Source organism: Balearica regulorum, chromosome 13 (genome assembly GCF_011004875.1).
Source record: "Balearica regulorum gibbericeps isolate bBalReg1 chromosome 13, bBalReg1.pri, whole genome shotgun sequence".
Taxonomy (NCBI): domain Eukaryota; kingdom Metazoa; phylum Chordata; class Aves; order Gruiformes; family Gruidae; genus Balearica; species Balearica regulorum.
In genome coordinates, this window is record NC_046196.1 from 10,224,902 (window position 1) to 10,250,104 (window position 25,203).

The 25,203-nt window shown below is 41.1% G+C and overlaps 1 protein-coding gene across 4 annotated transcripts in view; it reads left to right on the forward strand.

Moving 5' to 3' along the window:
* Positions 1-20,838: 20,838 nt before the first annotated feature.
* Positions 20,839-25,203, forward strand: part of BEAN1 (brain expressed associated with NEDD4 1) — a 60,190-nt gene continuing 55,825 nt past the window's right edge. The window contains exons 1-2 of one of the 4 annotated variants that reach the window (XM_075765670.1): positions 20,839-21,161; positions 22,237-22,311. In XM_075765670.1, coding sequence (XP_075621785.1) covers positions 21,131-21,161; positions 22,237-22,311 — 106 coding nt within the window. In that variant the 5' untranslated portion in view covers positions 20,839-21,130. Of the gene's footprint in view, positions 21,162-22,236; positions 22,312-24,311; positions 24,373-25,203 lie in introns of those variants that run through there. The other 3 variants (XM_075765672.1, XM_075765674.1, XM_075765673.1) reach the window with 3 other exon arrangements.

A 25,203-nucleotide genomic window follows, 5' to 3' on the forward strand; every position in this document is an offset into this window, starting at 1 on the left:
GCTCCAAGGACCACCGGCTGCCGTGGCCAGAAGCAAACGCCTGGTGGCACTCGATCCCAGCTCTCGGCAAGGACAGCTCCTACCGCACCTCCCTCCCCGACTCGCACATCTGGTCTTTCTATTGACTTCCCACTCTGCTCTCTGCCGTATCAGCTCACACGAGCATCTTATTCACGTTCAATAAAATTAATCATTCCAGAAAGTTAATTCAATCAGTTTCATGCTTTAACGCTGACTTCACGAAAATACTCAGACCTTTCCAGAAGCCAGAAAGGCTACAAAAGCCTGAATTTATAAAGGAAAAAGTAGTGATCTTGTTCAGGCACGAGTTTGGAAGGGCAGAAAGGGCAGGGAAATAGCTTTGGGGAGAGGATGCAAGCTCCAGATGTCTCCTTTATTCAAACATCAGTCCAGATGACCCTACTTGGGGCATGTTTGCCTGTTTGCCAGAAGGAGTCAAATACTAAGTCCTGCTAGTTTGTCATATGACACTGAAATCTGTTTTTGATGATAAAGATGTTGTCCAATCCTGCTTCTGCAGAATATTTTTCCTTCCAAATCAAAGTGCAACTACTAATCAGGATTTTCTCAAGCAATACCAAATAATGTTTATTTTCAGTGACTCTTGTAAAACAGTTGGGTTTTGCTTTGACTGAGTACATTTGTGTATGAACACATGCATTATCCACTAGTTATTATTTGTTCATTATTTTTATATTATAATCATGCAGCAAAACTTTCCCAAGTAGCCACACAAACAAATCAGTAAAAAAAAAGTACCAGGAGCCTTTCAGTGACCACATAAGATTTGATAGTATTCACAGAAATCACTAGTCACACAATTACAGATTAATGGCTTCATGAAAGTCAAAGACCCCTTGCAACTGGATTTAATTCAGTATTTGTAATCAGTAATTTAATCAGTCTTCATCCTCTCTCCTCTAGACAGATTACTGCAAGTCTGCTGATCTACCAGCTCTGCAAATCTCAGTGTGCAGTATGGTAGCAGAGGCAGTCTCTGCCTTCAAGACCCAAAACAATGCTTGTCTACAGATCTTCAAGAGGAACTCAAGTTGGTCAGTCACAAATAATAGGAACAAACACCTACACCAGTTTGAAATCTGTTTATAATATTTTACTGGGCTAAGGTTATGATACAGGCTTATGGCAGAGTAAGCGATTGTGCACACTGGCAATATGCTGTGCCTCCCACAGCAGCTACTTCTCAGTCCATCGCCTCTCCTGGTCATTCCTTTCTCACTCTTACAGCCAGCTCCGGCTTCACTCTCTTCTTCCCTCTCTGCACAGAGGCAGCTGTGATGTCCTCCTTGTTCTGCAAAAAGCCTGGTGCTCCTTATTTCATGTCACCCTCATTGCCACATAACCACATAGAAGCTGTGCTGGACCACACTCACACCTCACCGACTGAGAGACTCAGCAGAGCCAGCCTCCCTTAGCAAGAGGCAGAATGACCCAGCTCAAACGCACAGACCTCTTTGAGCACCTATACAACTGATACTGGCAGCACTATGACAAAGGACTTGGCAGCAGCCACCACCTCTCCAATCCCACCTCAATCACTCCTTAATTACTTTTTTCCCCATGCTACAGACTGAGCTCTCCCATCCACCTCACACTCAATTCCCCAAACACAACATTCTGCCTCTGTCATTGCCAGCAACAGTTTGCAAGGCACTCACAGCAGGAGGGTTGGGAGTCCCAGCACTCCTGCTGCAGTCCCTACCCACTACCACCCCTCCCCTTGAATGCCTGGGAACTTTGCAAAACTTTGCATAATATGTCCCAAAACAGCTCCTTCGTAGCAAGCAAATCTTGGCAGGATGAGGAGGAAGGAAGGAAGAGAAACACAGCAGCATCAGAATTTGTAGGTCAAAAACAGGAGAGGAAAAAAAAAAGTTGTTGCTCCCTCTGATCCAAAAAGTTATGTTATATACAAGTAGTAAATTGAAGCAGATTCTCTGTAAGCAAAGACTAGCCTGAGGGACATGGCTTCCTCATTCCTCAGCAGCAGCTGAGCCACCTCAGCCTGCTCAGCTCATACATCTGTTCCCTGACGCACACGGGTCCCATCCTGCCGCCATCTGCTCCTCTTTCCTCCCACAGATGCCATGTACAACACAGCCAGCAACCAGGGCTCTGCAAGCAAACCACACACTGAACAGGTCCCACCCTGCCAGGCCTCCTTCTCCTTCAGAGAACCAGAGCACATTTCCCAATATGTGCAGCTGACAATAGCTGAGGATTTCTTCCTAAAACTGTGGTCCCGGCAGATTGCCAAGCAGAAGTGACAATCTGAAGCCTCTACCCAGGTTAGTAGGTCCTGCACCACTTGCAGGCAGCCCTGCACAGCCTCAGCCTGCTCAAAAGGCAGCAAGGGGAAGTTTTGTGCACCTTCCCAGACCAGTGAGCACAAATGGCAATGAAGTTGCTGCTGTAATTTACCATGCCTTGGTGTACAGCAGAGTCAGTGGCTTCCTGGTTGAGGAATGAACAGGAGAGAGGATGGATAGAGATTATACAAGTATGTAACACAGCTGGGGAGACTACGAAGCTCTCCTCTGTATCACTCAGTTGAATAAGCGCCATCCACATGGATACTGAAACTTCCCAAAAGTCATTGCTAACTACTCCAGCTTGGAGTGTCTGACCATCTCCCAAACCTGGAGTATTGTGCCATTGCAAACATGGGGGGCAAGCAGACAGAAGCAGTGCACTGCCCTCCTAACAGTACTGTGCTTGAGAATGATATGAGCTCTGCAATTGCAGCCAAGTAAGGATCCAGAGCAGCAAAACCTACAATCTTTGTGACCAGTGCAGCCTGGACAGGGGTTAGAAACATGATGGCCATGCCCATTGTGCTGCCTTCTAGTACTCAATAGCAACTGACAGCAGAAGCAGAAGGCAAGGCTAGTAGGGATCCACTGAGAAAGTTGACCATGCAAAAGAGCTGGCATCAAGGAATACACCTAGAAAGCTAGCAGAGGGCTAGACACAGGGCAGTCAGAAATACCAGGCAGCGGAGCTATGTCTCATGCTGACACAAAATCATTATCTCATTCTGTTGATTTGGCAGTGACCACTTGTCACCTGACTGAGTAATCACATCTTGAACAGACTCAGATCAGTCTCTCAGTACCTGCATGGATCTGGCAAAACTGCTCATCAAACCAGGCAGAGTGATTGCTTTGAGTAAGTGAAAAGCGTTATACCCTTACTGAAGAGCCATAAAAAAGTGTTAGAACATAGCCAGTCTCCTCTTCTTTCTTTAGTAAAAGAGCTTTGAGTTAGCTAGAAAAATTAAGTGATCCTCTTCAATCCTAGTGAAACAATCTCCACAATTAATTCCTTCATGTAAATAGGTGATTAAGCATCAACCCTAATCAGAACTGGGCCTTCTTGGACTTTGTTGCAACATCTGGATTTTTTTTGATGTTGATGCAAGTACTTGGCAAGCAGACAAGGCATTCTATGGGCATGTGTGTGTATAATCCATCTGTTGTCACATCACTTCTGAGTGAACTGGAAGCACCACATGGACTTCCAAGAGAAAGGTATCTGGCAGAACATTAAATAGTCACCAAACAGACCTATGCAAAGCTGACTGCTTTTGATGTAAACATATTTCAGGAGGAAATTTGTGATTTATAAACAATATGCACTAATAAAGTCCATTTGCAACTGTGGGTTCATATCCTAGCTGTGACACAGACTTCCCTTTTCATGTCAGGTATGTCATGTAGGCCCAGATTTTTGCTCTTACACATCAAGTGTTCAAAGTGGCACTCCCTTCTGAAAGGTTAACTGGCCACCATCTTCCCCTTCATGTGCCATAGCAATCGTACATACCCACTTTCCCACATCATCGCAAGGGTTAGTTAATATGCACAAAAGCACTCTGAATAAGTAAAATTCTCTAATGCTCATGCATTTTAAGGATGAAAGCTTTAGCACTATTCATTATTTTACAGCACACTTCCAGGCACAAGAGATTTTTGCAAAAGATCTATGAAGACGTGTAATTAAAATGCTGTCCCCTGCACATATTTACAGCTCTGCATGATGTATTTAGTAATATTGCCATTGCAATTAACAGAGAACCTGTAGCATAAGGCATGAGCAGAACCCGCATTCAGTAGGTCACTGTGAGCAAGAGTGATTGTTAACACAGTTAATATGAGGGACAGTTAGAGCAAGGTAGTCACGTACACATCTGGAAGTTAAAATTACCATGCTAAGCATTTAAAATCTGTGGCATAGCCACAAAGAGTATTTATTGCATGCAGAAAACACTGGTGAGAAATAAAGCACAGATTTTATTTTTATGAGATGCTAAATGTATGACCAACATACCTCATATGGCTCCATAAGGGATGGAAAAAGATTTACATTTAGTCAAGGGACTCAAGTTTCAGTGCCTTTTCATTACTTCAATTCTGCATCTAAGAAATGTGTTTATTTTAGCCATTCATACTACTTACATCAGACCTTTATCGCAGCTGCCCAAATTATCCCATTTTAGACCACAACAAATAATCAACACTCAGCTGTTTTCTCTGCAAAGCTCTAAGATTAACTTTTTTAATTTCTACCCACTCCTGATGTTTTTAGTCACCAGGTTCAGAGGCCCTCTGATTCAAATCCTTTTAAGCATAGGAAAGGACTCATGAAACACACTCATCTCTAGTTAATATTTCCTTTGACCATGGAAAGCTCATCCCAGGATAGTTCTGGAGACCACAAAGAACAACTAACAGTTGGACAAGCTTTCATTTCCACGACAGCAGTTGTCTGGGCTAACATCCAAGGGATCAGCCTTGAAAGCATTTGCATGTAGAATTTAAACTTAAGAGCTGACAAACTTCACATGGGGCTAAACCAGACTCCAGTTAGGTAGAGAACACAGTAACATGCACAACCAAAGTTCTACACTTGTGTGTGTTAATGCAGTGCATTTTCTTTTGATGCTTCTCAAAGGTTCCTAGAATTGCATCACTATAAACAGGACCTACTTCTAGTTGTCACTGAAGCAATAGGAGCTGTGGCTGCATAAGCTACTAAAATGAATCACTATGGCATGCCCCTACCATGCAGTAACACTGGCACTGTTTTCAGGGTACTTGTCTCAGGAGAGTTGCTTAAGAGTAGGCAGTATTAAAGAGGCAATGTCTCAAAACTTTCCTTTTTTTGCTAGGAAAGGAGAGGCCTTCACACACCAGCATTCATACAAAGCTCAGTAATGAGCAAATTTTAGTCCAGAATTGCTACAGACTTTAAGTCTCTGGACTTACAGCTAGCAAAAACCCTGAATGAACATCACGCCTTATTTATTTATTGTTGGGACTCTGAAATATCTATATTAATCCCAAAGGAGATGGAGAGACTCAACTTCAAGGTAGCTGAGCTGGTAGCACCAAGTTCCTGAAGGAAAACTGAAGTGTACATCCACCGATTCTCAGAAACAGCACAAAATGCTAAGCACCTTCACTGGCCCCGGAAAGCATCTTTGCATTCACACTCTGGGTATAAAAGCATTGATAATGTGCTGCCTTTAGAAGCTAAAGTATTCCTGAGGCTTCCTTGCTTTCTGAAAAAAGACCAGACATTCATAAAGAGGATGCCTGCCTGAGTCATTGTTAAGCACCCAGAGTGTGCAGAAATTGAAGTTTACTGAGTCTCTTTCTTCTCCTCACTGCACTGAACTAGCAATCTTCTCTAGGTCCCTTATCAGATGAAGTATTTTTGAGTGCAGATATAAACTTCTAGCACACGTGGGTGGGCAATTCTTGTTGGATTCTCTTCACCCTGAGAGACTTTCCAATACTGCATATGGAGAGAAAGGGACTGGCACAGATTACATTCCACCTCAAACAGAGGAGACGGAATAGGAATCAGACAGTGTCTGACAGTCCACTGTGATTTTCCTGCCCTCTTCCAAGCACTGCACAACTATTTAACCATGCAGAGATAAGGCTCTTACTGAACACAAACACTGTGATTTCACTATACCCACACGTTCACCTACCCACTTCCCCACAGGCACAACAGTCTGCAAAGAGTCAACGCTGCCCGCAGGACTCTCTGTAACATCTATATTGCTCTAAGCGCCTCTCATCTGAACAAGGCTCCACCACTATGAGAGCAGTTTCATATTATAATCTTTGGACAAATGCTACATCACAGCACAGTATATTGCAAGCTCCAAATAAAGATTTGAAAGCTGGGTTAGAGGACCCTGAAGATATGTTTATCATAGAAATGCTGGTGGAAGCTTAATTACAGTGATCCTACTATATGCTGCTCTGCTAGGCAAGCTATTTAAGTCCTTTCAATAATCTTTTGCTGTAATGGGAACAGTTCAAGCTGCAATAACAGGTTTGCGACACAGAAAACATTATAGCAGTTGATCTTATTCCTTCCAATGCACTCATTTGAATAGGGTTTTTTCTGCTGCTCCACCTATCAGTTGCCTTTATCTCTAGAGAGCACAATTGCCTTTTTTCTGCCATTTCCAGTTAGTTATGATTTTCAGATTCAGCTTAGAGGAGCTACATTCAATCTAAAATCAGCATATCTTTTTCACATATCTCATTTATTTGAGGAAACTGAAGGGTTCTTATTGTATGCTGAGCATGTCATTGTGCTGCACCCAAGTAACGCTTTTCTGCTAGGTAATAAAGAGCTGCAACACTTATCCTACCAAGAAGCCTGAGAAAATGAAATAGATGTTTCTATAGAAGTAGCCAAAGGAAGGAGTAAGGCCATATGAGCAGGGGTCACCTAGAAAAATAGTTTTCCCAGCCCTGACATCAGATAGTGGGATGCCAAAAAGAGAATAAGAGGCATCTTCCCTTAGAACACAGTTTGGACTTGCTCAGCTTCAAGTTTGTTTTCCCTTCATCTTACTTTCCCAAATTAGGAACTGTTCCCTCCCATCCACTCTCCCACACACATTTCTCCTCCCTTACACCCCCGCCTTTTCCACACAAGATCCCAAACCCATCTTCTTGTCACACCTTTACCCACCCAAACAATTCATCCACAGTTCCCCACATCTTTACAAATAATACTGTGAGGTTCCTAACTAAATTCATCAAATCCTATCTGCCTTAGCTTTCTACAATTCTACTCCATGTCACCTAACTCAAGACACTTTCTACGACTGAAGATAGGGCCACAGAGCCTACAGGGAAATGAAGCCCACTTTCCCTACATGAAATTCACAAATGCCAGTGACAGCAATACCTACTGTAAAAGAACAGAGCATCATAGCACAAATTTGACCTGCAAAGAGAAGATCTATTCCATGTCAATCAGCTTTACAGTTCAGATTGACTCATCTTCAATGGCAAGACATGCTCTAAGCCAATTTGTGTACAAATGTTATTATCAATTGTCTGCCATTTATCCTCAGCCTCTAATACCATGTTTAAATATTACATTTTGCTTAATCCCATCTCTAGCTACAGCTTCCCTAGGATTCTGATTTTTCTTATGAGTAATCCTGTCTTTCATGTAACAGTCTAATGATCTGTGAAATAATGATAGATTATTTGCTCAACTAATAGCTTACTTTTTAATAAAGCATTCTAAAACATAGGTAATGATTGTAGGCCTATATTTCTCTAAGGAATAAATATGGTTGGATCACGTGAATTTTTCTTAACTTAGCAAAATACAGTAAAAATACATTATTCATATGACAGCTTTATATTGTCTTGTGTCTTGTTACAGCCACTTTTCTTTTTTGCATTAGCAATTAATTCCGTTCAATGGCAGAAAGATCATTTTCATAAACTGATCATTTTGATAAGAATTTCTGAATGAATGAACTGGGCTCGGCTGTCTTTACATAACAAAACTTGAAAAATTAAATGTCAGGCATAAAGGTATACTTTTACTGTACTTGTGTAACCTTCTAAAGTCACATGCAAGCCCGTATAAATAATGGCAGTGACATGCCCAATTTCCCTGAGCTTCCCTATCTCTCCTGCCCATTTCATCCACACAGATTACAAGACCTTCTAGGGAAGCATCATGCAGTTCCCAAATCCAAGTTCATGCACAGCCTGCCTAAGAGCCGCTTCAGGATAGACAGACTCTGTAAATAAATCTCTTCACAGCAACACTAATCCCTTTCCATCAATAAAAGGAGCGCTCTTTTTTAGTCTCCCTCATCTTGGAGCTCCTGCCCCACAGGCTTACATCTGCAGTAATTTAAATGCAGCTGGATATTGGTTTCTAGTAAGTGTAAGATCTACATCAAGCCCCTCACATGGGGCAACTAAAGGGAAAAGAAAGGACATGTACAAAAAACCCTAAGTGGGTGGGACATATTTTCATTTTGTTGTCAGCTCACATTGTCAGAAACAAAATGATTTTGAAAGTAATAGAAAATCAGTATAACAACACTGTCCTCAGCATGCCTTTGAAATCCATTTATGGGAGCCCCATTGGTAAAGCACATATATAATTACAACTGAAGCTGTATTTAGCTCCAGACTAAACACCATCATGAGGCAGTCTGTTAAATAATGCATTTCCCTAGTGCTTTTTACTGAATACGTGATCATCTCGTACATTAAATTTATTGTTTTGATAATACATTCTAGTAGCTTCACAGCCAATCTGCATACAGTTTTTGAAGATTTCAGTGAAGCAAGAAGTATCTGCATCCCAAGAAGCAATCACTGATACATAAAAAATTCACAGTGTTTCGGCTGCACTCTCCCTGCTTCACCTGGGACTTAAACTAAACCCCAAAGAACTAGCAGTATTCAGGGAAACAAGGGCCTCGATGCTCCAACACCACAGTCTCACAGACTCTACAATTTGAGAAGGTTTCCCCGCTGAACTCTGGATAACAACCATGTTGTAGTCCACATGCTTACTTCTCAGGTGGATACACAAGAAGAGTGAGCAAGCAACAACTATGGTCATCTGCTATCACTGTCACTGCACGGAATGTTATCCCAACATATATAAAACATAAACAAGGGCTTCCTATCTTTTTATAGCATGCGCCAACTCTCTTCATACCTTTCTTCTTTCTCAGAGACAGTCTCTATATATATTCACTTTTTTTCTTTATTTTGACTTGAACATCAAGCCCATCACTGAATTTTTTATCAATATTTTCCAGCCAGATGTACATGTGCGTCAGCTGGCATTGGCTTTCGTGTTGCCAAAATAACAGTAAATCAACAACAGGCAGCAGTTAGTGGTAATACCAGCTATTTTGTGGACAGTTATCATGGGAATATTTGTCAATTTAATGTAACATTTCAGAGCAGAGTGGAGACATGTTCTTCCATTTTAAAGTGTGGTCACTGTGAACTGGCTAGATAAATTGACATTGCACTCTCTGTATTTATTTTTTCTCTGCTATTAATGTTTGTTGCACTTACAAGACAAGAAACGCATTTTCCTTGTCAGGATAGCAAATGCATCTGGAACTTCAAAATCCATATGTTTTCCTTCCTTCTTAAACCTTAGGAGTTTACAACCAGTCTTTCTGGTGGTACAATATCTGCTACAATTGCTCCATAGCAATTATCTTAAAATCTGGTAGTAAAGATCATATAGAATCATTATTATTATTATATATAAAAAAATAAATCTTTTCAATGGTAAGATTTAATAGCTATTTGATTTTGGTCTCGACTTTAGTACTAAAATAAATGCGTTATCTTCATTTTGGCAATAAATATTACTTAGAAGATTGACGTGAAATTAATTTATTATGTAGCAAAGACCAAAGTCTGCCATTGTATAAATAACTTCTTCTGGACACAACGGGATTTACATTTCCTTGTGTACCAGCTAAACTTGATCTTTGTTCATTCACCACATAGTGGCAATTGCAGCTATAATACACCAGGTGGCACCAAAATCAGATTACTATTGACATCACTGCTGTCGATTTCCCCTAAATACTACCACATCATGTTACAAGCCCAACTTCAGACAGGAGTTGAACCTGGAGTTTTATATTATTGATAGTGAGCACGGATACAAAGAAATAACCAACAGACGATACTTAGACGAACACACTAGCTTAACTTCTGGAACCTAACGCAGTAAAATGCAATTGTTCTTGGTGTGTCACTGTAAAAACCCTTACAGTTACTTGAGTGGTATCAACAATCCAAGTGCCCAGAAAAAGCAAGACTTGACCTTCTTGATATATTCCAAAGCCTGAATAACTGTGTTGGGTTTTTTGGTTTTTTTTTAAAAAAAACGGATCTCAGACCGATTTACAGTGTCACACAGCACCTAGAAGCAGAAGGCAGCGCAGGTTGAGTCCTTTTCCTCTGTACTGATGGGTTGAGTGAACATGACTTACTCTCAGAAATAATAAAATGGGCTCTTGAGTGGTTTTTTGGCACAGGCAGGGAATACTGTGAAGTAGTTTTAGATTAGCTTGGAAATCAGCAGTTCATACCACAATTTTATTTAGTTTTGTTTCCTCTGTATGCTCATACTCTTAAACACAGGTAACCACAACAACACAGGTAAAGACAATAATGCTGACTAGGGATGCTGACTGAAGGCATCACTCACAAGCCTGTACTCAGCTGTGCAGCTGCAGCCATAGCCAGGACATACAGCCTGGGGAAACAGCAGGGGAGGCAACAGAGAGAGAGAAAAGAAGGGACAGAATTTCTGTCCACGTCCCTCACATCTTTGTTGTTGGATCATTTTTTGTTCTTCCAAGACAACCATCCTTACACTTCCAAGACCAAAGGCCTTTTAAATATACAATAGCTGAAATATTATTAGTGGTAGTGAAAAACCTAAAATGAAGGAGAGGATATAGGCTTTGCCCTCATTGGTTTTCCTCACAGCCAAATGTCATCTGTTGGGAAGAGATCCAGGTAAGGCACTGGAATCGAATCCATGCTACGGAACAGAAATGCATAAGTAAATACCATATTACTGGTGCCTTATGCTCCTAGTCATGTCAACACCAGATCATGTCCTTGTTTCTGACGCTGGATGATCTGGAAGGAAAAATACAGGCATCTGGGACAACAACTTTTTTTCTTAGTGTACTTGCTTACATTGTTGTGTAGCAGATCAGAAAAGCTAACTCCTGGATCATACAGAAAAAAAAAAAAAAAAAGCTGTAGCCAAAAATTCCAGAAATGAAGTAATCTTTTAATAAATCATGACAACAAGGATCAATTCTGAAGCCTATTTAGGGGAAACTGAATACTTCATTTACAGTATGTAACAGATGCTCATCTTGGGACATGTTTTTTTGTTAGATCTCTGAAACAAAGTAGGGACACTAAGATCAGGATCTGCACAATATGTTCATGTGTCTATTTTAACCTCTAATGACAGCTAGTTACTGATAAGAACTTTCAACAATCTGAATAAAGGAGTCCCTACAATACTAAAGCATTCCAAATAATAAAATTCAAAGCATATGCTGGAATTAAAAAACCACTCAATTTTCAAGCTAACAAATAAAAAAAGAAAAAAAAAAAAAAACAACAATAAAGACTAGCTGTCCTTTGCTTTCTTTGGCCTCTGTTTGACAGTCAGTACATTTTAAGTTAAGCTTGAAGCAAATTTGGATTAATAACAAAGCCATGCTCATCTGTCCAGCCTGTAAAGTAATGACAGCAAGAGTGGCAGAGACACAGCTCAGGTGCACATGTTCATACCATTTCATTTTTTCCATTGGGCTTTTGATGAAAGTCAATTGTCCTTTTAAGTACTAAGGAACACAGAAGTGTCCTTACATGTCCATTCATGATTACAAGTCACTAACTCAAGCAGCTCATGGCTTCCTTTCCCTTCAATTCCTTTCTGTTTTCTCTACTGATACTTAACCATAATTTCCCTCTCCAGACAGAGCCAGTTTTACTGCCTTTTGCTCACCTATACCCTAGAGTGGTCATTCACAACTGCTCCTTTATAATTTTATCCACAATTTTGAGAACATCTTGTTTTGTGAAAAGGATACACAAAGGTTGACTAGAAATTGACGCAGCTGATCTCTTAAATGTGGTCTCACTCATCACCCTTTCAAGTGCTGCAGCAACCCAGTTCATCTGATTACTTTTTGGTATCTTTTTACTAGTTTGTGCCACACTATTGTTTGCTCTTTCCACTGCATAACACTATGCCCAAGCTATCAGAGACAAAATTTTATCCTAAACCCCAGTACAATCTTTTTGTATTGTAAAACCCTCAGGGGGCATTCTTTTTTCTTTGCTTTGCTCTGTTCCTTTTGTCCTCAAGCCTGCCTTACATTTCTCTGCAAATGAATTGCATAAGCCACTTATCTTCCCCGGTTTCCCACCTCTCCAAATCATTTATCACTGTGCTTCTCCCTCCTAGCAAGTGAACTTCTCTGCTCTTGAGGTTTAAAATTAATTGCCAGTTTCCTTATCCTACTGCACATTTATTTCCACAGGTTACAACTATTAAACAAGGGAATATGTTACATCCTTACTTTAACCATTAATAGTTTATTAAAAAATATGTCTCACTTCTTAAGTGGTGCCAGTCTGTCAGGATACAGGGAGAAACACAACCTGGAGGCTGCTGATGTATGTTTTTTTAATCCGTTTCATATAAAGTCTGGCTGCATTTGAATCCTCCTCTGTGCAAGTTCTTTTCTGCCACTGGTTTCTGCTTCTCTCAGCAATTCCTCTCAGGCAGGAGACTCACCGTTACGTAAGACTGAGCATTACTTCCAGGGCCTTATTTTACCCTCACTTTTGCATGCACAATGCCAGTGAAACAAGGTTTCATCAGCCTGAGGGTTCATCCCCAAGTATTCTGATCTCCAGTCTGCATCTCTTCCTTACTATTATGAAAAACATTCACAGGTCCAGTGAGGAACTTTGCACCTTTGCTTATTTATAAATTTTTTACCATCTTCCAGAGGTTCTACAGATTCACAACACTTCATAAAGAAAGCAGTAATAAAATGGAGAGATACTGGTTTGTGTATTCATTGGTAAAACACGAAAGACAATGAATTACAGGGTTTGTACTTTGCCAAGGTGCACTACGTATTTCTTGCTAGTACACAACAGTTTCAGAAAGATAAAATCAATTTTGGGTCACATATATTTTCTTTTGCTGCCATACTGGCTTCTTCTCATTTGTGCTTTTGGTTTAGGTTAACAAATGTGTTGCTAGATTCATATGCTTGCCTACACTACTAATACTGTAGGGTATGCCTTTTTTCCCCAAGAGCTCTCTATCAAAAGCTTCTTTAAAAAGATTATTGATAGTACATGACAAATATTTTAGTGTCCATCTGTAAAAAATAAGAAATAAATCATAAAACTCCTAACCTCCACAAGGGTTACACTGACCAACTGTCGTGGTTTTACCTCAGCCAGCAGCTGAGCACCACGCAGCTGCTCGTTCACTCCCCCCCTCATCGGGATGGGGGAGAGAATTGGAAAAGTAAAAGTTAGAAAACTCGTGGGTTGAGATAAAGACAGTTTAATAGGTAAAGCAAAAGCCGCGCGCACAAGCAAAGCAAAGCAAGGAATTCATTCACCACTTCCCATGGGCAGGCAGGTGTTCAGCCATCTCCAGGAAAGCAGGGCTCTGTCACGCTAATGGTTACTTGGGAAGACAAACGCCATCGCTCCAAACGCCGCCGCCCCCCCCGCTCTCTTCCCCCAAGCTCCTTATAAACTGACCATGATGTCATATAGTATGGAATATCCCTTTGGTCAGTTTGGGTCACCTGTCCTGTCTGTGTCTCCTCCCAACTTCTTGTGCACCCCCAGCCATCCTGCTGGCAGGGCAGTGCAAGAAGCAGAAAAGGCCTTGGCCCCATGTAAACACTGCTCAACAATAGGTCCATAGAACAAAAACATCTCTATATTATCAATGCTGTCTCCAGCACAAATCCAAAAGGTACCCCCACACTAGGTACTATGAAGAAAATCCTCTCAGCTGAAACCAGGACACCAACAATCTTTATTAAATAGTCAAGGAACTAGTTTGTAGTATGAAGCTTTCTTTCATTTCACTTTTCTCCTTCCCCATGATATCTGACGCACACAAGCCTTAGCCAAATTCTGCCTGTACCAGCTTTCAGGTATGGTCCCCACCGAGACCCCAGATACCCCTTGCCTTAGGAACAGGTATCTGTGTTTTATGGCACAACAAGTGGATCTGATCATCCAAATGCAGGATTTTTACCACTGAGTGCAACACTTACGTCAAAGAGTGGACCTACAACATATAAAATGTTTTGTAATATCCTGACATGCAGAATTACTATTATTACTGGTGGTAGTAGTGTTACCTAATTTTAAATGCTGCATATGACATAATTCAGTATTTTTTTAATATATCTGTGCATGTTTATTCTTAGGTATCTCCATGGACATATATGTTATTATTTGTTAGTAATTCATTGGTTGTCTTTAATTCCAAAAGTACCATTAGAATTTATCAAATTCATACAAGGACTCATGGAAACAAACACTGAGACTCTGCATTCACTGTCAGATGCTTTAAGGTCCTTGAAAGGTCAACACAAAATAAATTGCATAATTAAGTATAAATTTAATTAAGGAGTCACAGAATGAGAAGGAAAAGAACACTGAGATCAAATTTTCCATTCCACATCCTTAAACATTAACTCAGTTGGCAGTAGGAAGATTGAAATCACAGACAGGGAAAATATTATTGGCTTTTCAATAACAATCTTGGACCCAATTATCTCCTAGTGCATACATACATATTCAAGAAAATATATATGTACAGAAGGCAACAACAGCATAATACATCATCTGACTCAAAAGTCTGCAAGCAGGTGAATAATTAAGAAACTAAATCTGGCCCCATTCCAAAGCCTAAGAGCATCTTTTGTTCCATAGAAAAAGACAGTTGGTAGCTTTAAAAATCAGAATAGCCTCTGAGAATTTGGGCATGACATAAAATTCCTACAGAATACTTTCTTGACATAGCAACTATAGAAACAGAATGAAGAGCCTCTTCATTCTAGATCTCATTTCTTTACATGGCATGTAGAAGAACATGACTTCTGCCTTTGGGCCTTGGTGCTGCTGTAAAATATTTTGGTTGATATGTTTCATCTGTATTAATAATTTAAATGATTTTTCCTCTTGAGAAATTTTATGCCTGAAGAACTAAATCACTTGATTTAAACATCTAGAAAATATTTTTCAAAACAAATTTACCTGTCCTATAAATGCTAGCTGAAAAATGTTATACAGTGACTTTATATATCTCAAATTCCATTCTTTTCATTAAAATAGCTTTTAGCACAGAGGAATTTCCTTTTGTTAGTAATTCTGTAACATGTCCAAATTCAAAGATCTTTAGGATCTTGCTGGAAATTTATTTTACTTTGATCATATTCAAATCCACTGCTTGCAAATTGCTAACCTGAAAACTGAAAACTATCTGCACCCTAAGATTTCTCAGAAACGTGATGGTTTAGTGAATATTAAACAAATGAATTTTAAAATCTCACCACTCATCGTAACCCTTCAGGAATTCCATTCACAACAGATCTCAAAACTATAACTGATTTAATTGCTTCCCACTACCTCTGCTTGAAAGACAGTATTAAGGGGGGGTGGGGGGGAGAAAATGAGGAAAGTAAAATGTGGGCACTGGTACAAGAAATTCAAAAGTATTATAGGCAGACTGGCCTGAACAAAGGGAATTATATAGCAGTTGTGCTAAAATCCAAGCTACAATACGCATGTGATATCTCAGACTCTCCCATTTAAAATAAAGTAAAATCCTTGCCCATATGAAGCTAATCCTACTTACTACACTCGTGCAAGTAGCTCCGCAGGCAGTGAAATGATGTCTTGCATAAGGCAAATAGGACTTGCCTTCAACCTGAAATCAGCCAGAACTGCTCCTCTTCCATTTAAATTCAGCAGCAAGTAGGCTCATCAATCGTAAGCACAGTACTTAACATCAAACAATATATATTGCAACAACATCATAAAAAATATATATTGTTTTTAGTCATTATAGTGAAATTTAAAAGGGTCTTTACTTCTGGAAACAAGCTCAGTGTGAAACTGGTTATTTAACAGAAAAACAGACTTTCCAAAACACTCTTCAGAAGGGGCTCAGGTCATCTAAGCAGGTTCCAATACAAACACATCACATATCTCTGTAAGAATAAGAAACTGAAGCTGAATCAAAATAAAAAAAAAAATTACTTAAGAAAAGTGATATGCAAAAGTACCTACCTGGATTCCTGCTTGCCTTCTATGGAAGTGATTATTCCCCACAGTTCAGCACTTGAGAAACCACATCTGGAGCATTATGGGCACCTTTGGGCTCCCCAGTACAAGACAGACATTCATACACTGGCGTGAGCCCAGCGGAGGGTAACCAAGATGATTAAGGGACTGGAGTGTCTCTGTACAAGGAGAGACTGAACATACTGGATTTTTTCAACCTGGAGGAGGCTTGGGGGATCTCATTGCTGCCTTCAGCTACATATCAGGAGGGTATTGAGAAGATTGAGATAGGCTCCCTGCGCAGATACGACAAGAGGCAATAGATATGTGTTACAACACAGACAATGTGGATTAGATATAAGGAAAAAATTTTCCCCATGAGGATAGTTATCATGGGAATAGGGGCCAGAGAGATTCGAGTCTCCCACCTTGGAGATACCCATGACTCAACTGGACAAAGCTCTGGACAAACTCCTCTAACTGGATCTGTTTTCAGTCAGAGGATGAACAAGGTGACCTCCAGAAGGCCCTTCCAACCTACGCTGTTCCACAGCTCTGTGAGATCAATGGGAAAGGTCTTCAATTGAACAATGGGAGCAAGGACAGTAAAAAATAATTAGTGCACAAATTTATGCCTACAAATACCAAGTTTGCACTGCTGCTCCATTCTTTAATGGAAAATTATGTTAAAATATCTAAAAAACACTTTCAAAAATGTTAAGGCTTTTCACAAAAATTAAGATGAAAATAAAAGTTGGGCATTAAGACTCTCCATGCAAAAATGTCTGTCTTTTTTCATATTTTAAGTAAATTTTTTAAAAGGAAGAATGAACATCTGTGGGTTTTTTTAAGAGAGAGTAATTTGAAAAATTTTCCTTCAAAGGATTCTTTTTATTACATTTCAGAACACAGTGAGTTGTGAAAGCATGAGATGCTTCCTATCAAATTCTAGTTTCTCTTTTCCTGACTTCTTTTGTTTTCAGCAGCAAGCACAGATTTATATAGCCTAGTCCTCCACAGAGTGAAAACTCCCGACAAGGTATTACCTTAGCCCAGGGCCTGGTGCGATCAGCTTGCTCAGAAATGGCAGAGCATTGGGAATGCCCAGCACTTCTGGCACTTCTGGTCTAACACAGGTGCAGGGCTAACTGAACTGGCGTAAGGTCTGGCCAAGTAACATGAAGGCAAATATAGCTGCATACATTTGGTGATGAGACTCCCACAGCAGCTAGCACTGATGAAATCTCACTGCTACCAGATCAATGCTATTATCACCGACAAGGCACAAAATTTTCTACACAGAAAAGACTTTCCTGTTCCCATAAACAATGATTAATCAATTTTGCTCATCCTGAGGCATTTTGTCTAAGACTAATTGTATAATCCAACTGACACTTATTTCATTACCACCTTTTCCATTAAAAAAAAAAAGATGTGATGAACAGTATCCCCCAAACGTCTCATTACTAATCCATAAAAATTCTCAGTCAAAAAGAGATCTCATTATAGCAATAAAACTTATTTTGCCTTACAAAAATTGGCTGTCATAAAAAGTCCACGCGGGTAGCACAGCAGCTACCACATTTAAGTATCAGTTCAGCACTGAGCTCCAAGAATCTCAAATGAAACCACAGGAGATAGTAAGCTGAGTTGAGGAGGTCTGTCACTTCAGCAGACTGCACTAACGGTTCAGTTTTATAATGAAGTCCCTAGATTGCACAAAATGTAAAATCATCCAAGAATAAAATCATGTCTTCAGCAAGGGTTTCTCACAGATTTCCCCTTATCAGTAAATTGGGAAACACCCACTGAGGGCAGTACCTTTGTACAGTTCCATCCCTAAGGAATGCCATTCTGAACCATACCTAAATGTACTTGAGCTCCTAGTCAGTCATGGTCCCTATTTCTAAAGACTGGGGAAAAAACTTTCGTGAGAAAGTGGCATAATTCAGACTGGGCACACAGGCCATAAACCACCACAGACAGACACTGCTTTGGCCCTCTTTATTTTATGAAGTTATAAGGCAAGCTAACCCAATGTAAATAGATATGAGCAGCACAAATTCTGAGTATTTTTTATCTTTGTTCCAGCTCTCCCAAATACAGTCCATAAGCAATCTCCTATGTAATAAATCATTTATTTGTGGAAATTTTTCTTTAATACTAATCTATTTTACTAAAACAGAAAAGCAGATGCAACAAAAAGAAACAAATAAAAATGTAAACTATCCATGATATCACCCTGACAGAACACATCACTGCTGAGGTACTGCACTTAAGTGTGCAAATGAGAGTCTGGCCTGAATTCTGCAACACATCCAGGTTTCATTCAGGTGCACAACTGAACGAGAAAAACAGGAACCCCTAAAAACTGAAAAACATGCATAATAAAAGGGTAAAAAACTGACCCACCTCCACATGCATGTGATGCAGAGTTGGAAATTAGTGGGGTGAGCAAAACCTACAACATTTAAGGAGATTCAAGATGAGCATGTTGAGTACTGGTAAGTGTTCCATCCCTGGAAGTGTTCAAGGTTGGGTTGGATGGGGCTTTTAGCAACCTGGTCTAGTGGAGGGTGTCCCTGCCCATGGCAAGGGGGTTGGACTAGGTGACCTCCAGAGGTCCCTTCCAACCCAAACCACCCTGTGATTCTACGACTCCTACGAACTGTGACAATGTTTCTGCAGGCTTTGATGGATCATGTGCTGTACATTGTGGTGTTTGACCCAGAAACAAACATTCTCTATCCCAGAAGTAGTTGCAACTCCTACTGGAGATAAAGGACAAGACTGTCACAGAAAGGGGCTGAGATAGGGAATTTTTTTTTTTCAGAATTACCAAACACTAAGCAATTCCCCTGCAGTCAAAGTCAGCTACTAAAGCCTCTATACTTTCCACAGTTTGTCACCTTATGCAATAGTCTAAGCGTAGATTTTTCAGTCAAACATAAAACTCTGAGTCTGTCAGGATTAAAGTTAATACTGATACCATGGCTAAATATAAGGCACCATTTGGGAAAGATGTCATCAGCAAAATTTGCAGAAGCACTGAGTATTAGAATTTCCTGAGATTTAAAGCGGAGAATATATTTTAATATCCTGAAATACAGCACTACATGCGTACATGACTCTTCACATGCAGAATGAGGCCAAGGGGGCACATATCCAGAAAAACGACACACAGATAATAAGCTTTTCTGATGCATACATAGATTCACACCTTCACACCATAACTAAACAAGAAAGCACTCTAAAATGAACCCACACAGTTTCCATTTATTAAAACAATAGAGAAGTAGTCTTTCAAGGAGTCAAATATTGAGGGGTTGAATAAATTAATCAGAAGATAACTTTTGCAGCAGCATTTTGAAGGATTTCAGGGTAGGCATGTGTTAATTAAGAACCAAAGTACTGTAGTTTTGGCAAAAGGTACCGGTATCCCTGAACCATAATGGAATGTTCTTGTAAGTTTCCAGGTAACCTTCATTTCAACTGCCTTACACTTGCTTAATGCCTGCCTGGATTTAAAAAGAAAAGAAAAGGAAAAAAGGGAAAAAAAGGTGGTCAATGACAGCAGGAAACTTTCTGCAGAAAGACCAGAGAGTTTACAAGCTTTACATCCACCCCATACTTTATTACAACTCTGAATCCATCGCTACTGAACCAAAGAGAAATTAAACAGCCTAGATATTGACGGTGAAGCTGTTTCAATGTGAGACAACTCGCTCACTGGGCTACAAAGCCACTCAGGGGCAGGGAAGTAAAGAAGGCTGCCTATACACTTGTGGAACATCCATTTCCATTTCCCTCACAAGCAGTACCAGCAGGCCCCCTCTGCAAGTGCCTGCAGGGCTAACACGTGCACAGGAGAAAGAAACTACCAATATAACTTGGTTTCTAAAAAATATCCGAAGTGCTGACAGCACATGCCAAAAAAAGGCCTTATTTCTTGCATTCTTTACCAAAGCAGCTAATTATGTGCTTTTCTTAAACAACCAATTAGGAAGGCTCATATGCTTTCCTAATTAATTAATGCTCACATACCTGCTGCAACCCCATTTTCTCTGTCTCTAGTACTAGGGTGTTTGTCACTCACAATGAGAAACGTTTCCGAGATCCCTGGTAACAAGTTGATCTTAAGCATTGTTAAGTGGTTTTAGCTCTTAGACTACATTCTTCTCCTGGCCCCCATCCAGCCACAGCAAATTATTTCCTCTGCACTGCTCAGATAATCCCGTCCATCCCCGCGGGTTTATGCCCAGGCAGTCCACTCCCTTTTAGCCAAAGTGCTGGGGCTGGACTCGGCTTTCAAAAGCCGTTATCCGCCTACAGCTCCTTATCTAAGCAGCAAATCCCCGCAGCGCTCCTAACACTTTCCTTCCCTTTCCCCAAGGATTGCGGAAAGAAGAAGGAGCTGGGCCGGGGTTACTCCAGGCCCCGGGAGCTCAGGAGCCGCCCCCCCCCCCAAGCTCAGTCAGGCCCTCGTACATGTGCAGTCCCGAGCACCCCGCGGGCGGCCCGGCCCGCCGTGCGGCCTTCGCCGGCCCCGCCGCGTCCGGGCCCCGCACCCCCCAGGCCGGACCGCCCCCCTGCACCCCGGGGGCGCCGGGGCCCTCAGGCCGGGCCGCTGCCCGCACCCCGCCGGGCTGCCCCGGCTCCATCCCTCCCCGCCGCGGCCGGAGGCAGGGGAGGGGAGCTCCGTCCGGCCCCCGCGGGGCGGAGGTCACCCGCTCCCCCCGCCCTCCGCCCATGGGCGACGGCTCCGTCCAGCCGCCGCTGCCTCCGCTGCGGCCCCGCGCGCAGGAGGAGGCGGCGGGGGCGCGTCTCTCGGCGGCGGCTGCGCCCGCCTCGCCGCCCGCCAAGCCGCCGGGGAGCCGCGGCGGAGGCGCATGGAGACAACGGCCGCCGCTGTGTGCTGGGGTAAGGCGCGCTGAGGCGGCGGGAGCCGCGCCGGGCGTCCGCCCCTGCCGTGGGCTGCAGCGGGGGGCCCGGCGGGGCACGACTCGGCCTCGGGGGGCGCCGCGGGGCGGGCGGCGGCGGCGTGCCACGGCGGGGGAGGGTTTCCGCGGAAACTTTCTGTTACTCGGGCACCCCTTCCCAAAACCGAAGCAGCCCCCCCCCGGCCTCCCCACGGGGCTGTGCCCCCCCCCCCCCCCCCCAACGCGGTGCCGAGCGGGGTGCGGCTGTGGTGGCAAGCACGAGGTTCGGAGGGAAAAACCCGCTGAGGACGAGCGGCGAGGAGGTGGCGGCAGGAGGGGCAGGAGCCGGGACCGTCCCCGTGGCACAGGGGACAGCGTGCTTCATCGGGATGTAAATACAGCCTAGGCGAAACAGGGTACCAATCCCGTATTACACCCGACTGACTATCAGGAACTCATATTTTATATGCCTCTGCAGGAACAAACAAGCCCACCTTTTAAGAAATTAAACATTTTGATATTTAGGACACGTTTTACTCATGTGCATTTTGTTGCCTACTAGTATAAATCTTTGAAGTACAAGTTATAAATATTAAAGCTTAAATGCATAGGGGGAGTATGTGTATCAAATTTTAGAATAAATTTATTCTAACCCAGTTTGACACACACACATGCCTAATGTATTCAAGATGCACTTAAACAAATTAGGAAACAGTTATTGTGTTTTACAATGGTAGGTGCCTGTTTCAGAGACTGGTGAATGACTTAACAACAAAAATTAGCATATTTATATAACAGTGTTGTTTATACAGGGGTTTTTGAATTTAAGAGACATTAAAGTCATATATAATACCATTTCCTGAACTGGAGTGATTCCTAGAAGTATGAAGCAGTGACTTGCTTGGTTTTTTCACCCCCATTCAAGCTACATCTGTGTGTACATTCAGTCTGAAACATGCAATCCTGCCCCAGAGAGTGGGTACATGTAACAACACAATGTGTCTTCTACTGACATCTGGTTACAAAACAGAAACAAACTGCTATTAAGGATCTTTTTTCTATTTTTCCCTCCTTAGTTCTTTTCTTCCATCTTCCTCTCATCTCTGGAAGCTCCATCCGTATTGGAATAGGCAGCAATTATTCCAATCTCTGTAAGTAGTCTGGTTTTTTAAACTACATTAATGGCATGCCTTGCAGTCATGTACAGCTGTAGGAATATTATATTTAAAGTCTTCTAGCAGATAAACATCAATCCATTAAAAAGCAAATAGCTTCCTGACTAAGAAAACAACTGGGTTAACAGAAATAGACTTAACCTTGTGATCTTTATACAGACAAAACTCACAGAAATGCATGAGAATTGTCTGAAATAGACCATAAAATTTAGCGTCAGGTACAAGTACTTCAATATTTCCTTTTTAAAAAAAAATAAAATCAGATCATCCTTTTCAGCATTTTCTCCCACAACAACAAATTAGCACATAGCTGCTAAAACTGATTTATAAATTGAGCACGGTGACATCTGTCAAAATTTATATCATTTTGGCACACACTAGTGAAACAAATGTAGCTAAAAATTACTTCCAGTCATTGAAATGTAACAATTCCTGACATTTGACTTCCTTCTACTCTCCTTTTTATGACTGACTTTTGTAGTTATTATATGAAAGTTTTCTTAAAAGGAAATATAACATTATAGGAGCCAATTCTGCCCATGTCACTGGACCTGTTTTGGCAGAGAACCACATGTATGCAGGACAGCAGAGTAGCTTGTCCAATCTCTTAGATGAAAGAATGCATAATGATAAAAATATCTGCACAACATAACTTTGGTAACTAGGAGCAGAGTTTGGCTGGTAAAGCTGAAGACAGTGCAAAAGCAAGTAAATGCAAAGTGTTGTCTTTCAGATTACCTGGTAATCCTTTAAACTTCTAGAAAAACCATGTTAAAGTGGGGCTCAAGAGTAAGTGCAAAATTAGTAGCTGCTGATTAAAAATTGTTCACCCTCTGGCTACCTAATATATGACTTAGGTGATGCCATTTAGTCATCTAAATACATAACAATACAAAAATAACAGGAAATCGTAAATGCTTACATTAGTACAGCTACATGTGGCAGTATACTCATTTATTAGTGAATTGTCTGTAGACTTGTTAAAAAATACTTGTAAGGTTGCCTATGTTTAATATTGCAAAAATACTGTTTAGATTCTTTTTCTGCAGAACTGTTGGGTTTACATTATGCATGAAATGACATTTCATAGCACTTCATTACATATGTAGCCTTTATATGTTTAGTTTGGGGATTCATATCAGAATAACACATGTTCTTTGACCCTTAAGCTCAGATTTTTTGCCACGGCCTCTCCCAGAGAGACCACTTCTTCATGGCAAGACAACTTTGTATTGCATTAACTTTAGATTAGTGGAGTTTTGTAATAGAACTGTTGCAGCAAACAGTTCAGAATAGTCAGAGTATTGCCCTCATTTCCAAATGGTTGCCTACATGTCTTCAAAATTAAGTGTTCTTAAGACCATATTTTTGTTTTACTTTGGGCCTAGCTGAACCATACTCAGTTAAGGCCAATGATCTGGCCTTCTACGCAAGGGCTGTCATGTTTAATTAATGTAATGCCTAGACTGTGGATGTTCTACCAACAACAGATAATATTAACCCAATACCAGGTGGGCATTAGCCAAAACAAAACAAAAAACCCCACAACAACCTACAGATCAAACTGTGGCTTGTATTATGCTTTTATAGGGAAAATGGAAATAGAATGGTGCTATCCCAGGATGTTACCATGTAGTACAGGAAGGAGACTATATAGTGGATTCTTCAGCTATACAGAATTCACATATGCTAGGTACTAGACCTGTTTACTCTCCCAACACTGAATTTCCTAAGCAGGTACAAAGGCCCAGGAGCAGGACTGCAGCTCTTCTCATATAGAGTCGCTGTGTCTCAAGAATACTGCTCTTATAGAGGACAAAGGGGTGAAGTAACACAAGTGAAGTCCAGGCAAGCTAATACTCAGGAATGGAACTGTGTGACTTCAACCACGCAGTACCAAGGCGGGTTGACAGTTTCAGCATTTAATGGAACTTTCTGATCAAAAATAAAATTTGCTATTTGCTTTGTTGCTTTAGAAGTTTCTTTCCGAGAGAAACATTGGATTTTCTTTGCAAAGCGTTTTTAGCTTTTGGCCAGGTACGTACATTTGTTTGGTTTTTAAAGTAAAAAGTCAAAATTATCTCTAGAAAACATTGATGACAATGAGTATAAATAATTATTCATCAGCAGTAATGAACCTCAGTCACTGTTTCTAATACTTAAATGAAGGGGGCCCAAAACTGTCAGAGAAGTAAAAAGGCAGACAAACAGTTCAACCCAAACTGCCTTCCCTTCCTGCATGCCACTGCTGCCTCCACCTCCTCCCCAACAGTTCTGAGATTCAGCTCTGAAGAAATGGATTGTAAGCACAGGTAAAAGCAAACAAATGAACTGATTTTTAAATCAATTATCCAGATTGGCAATACATATCAGCTATTATAAAAAGATAGTTATTTTACAACTATTAAGTGACTATGTAGTTATGCATTTAAATATTAGTAAATCTTCATGATAACCATATTGAACTGTGTCTCTGCTGTTACATCTAAGAGCACAACGAATGTCCAGAGATATGTAAAAGGTTCATTTGGATGCATGAATCAGAAAAAAACCAAAAATACAAAATATACATACATCATTTTAAAGTCCTGCGTTAAGATTCCTGTGTTCTAACCTTTATAGATCTTAGAAACTTACTCTTACTAAACAGAATTATTTCACAAAATCAAGAAGGAACAACAGCATTCAGACTGTGGGTCTCCTCTTTCTGCATGAAAACCCACCTAAGCCAGGCACAGGGAAATACTTGCTACAAAGGAAAAGTGCAGAAAATCCTGATCCTAACACCCAGAGGCCCTTGAGTAGACACTTTGGATGGTGTCCCTTAGCATCCAGCTCACACACAGTAACAGCACAGCTGGCTGCCAG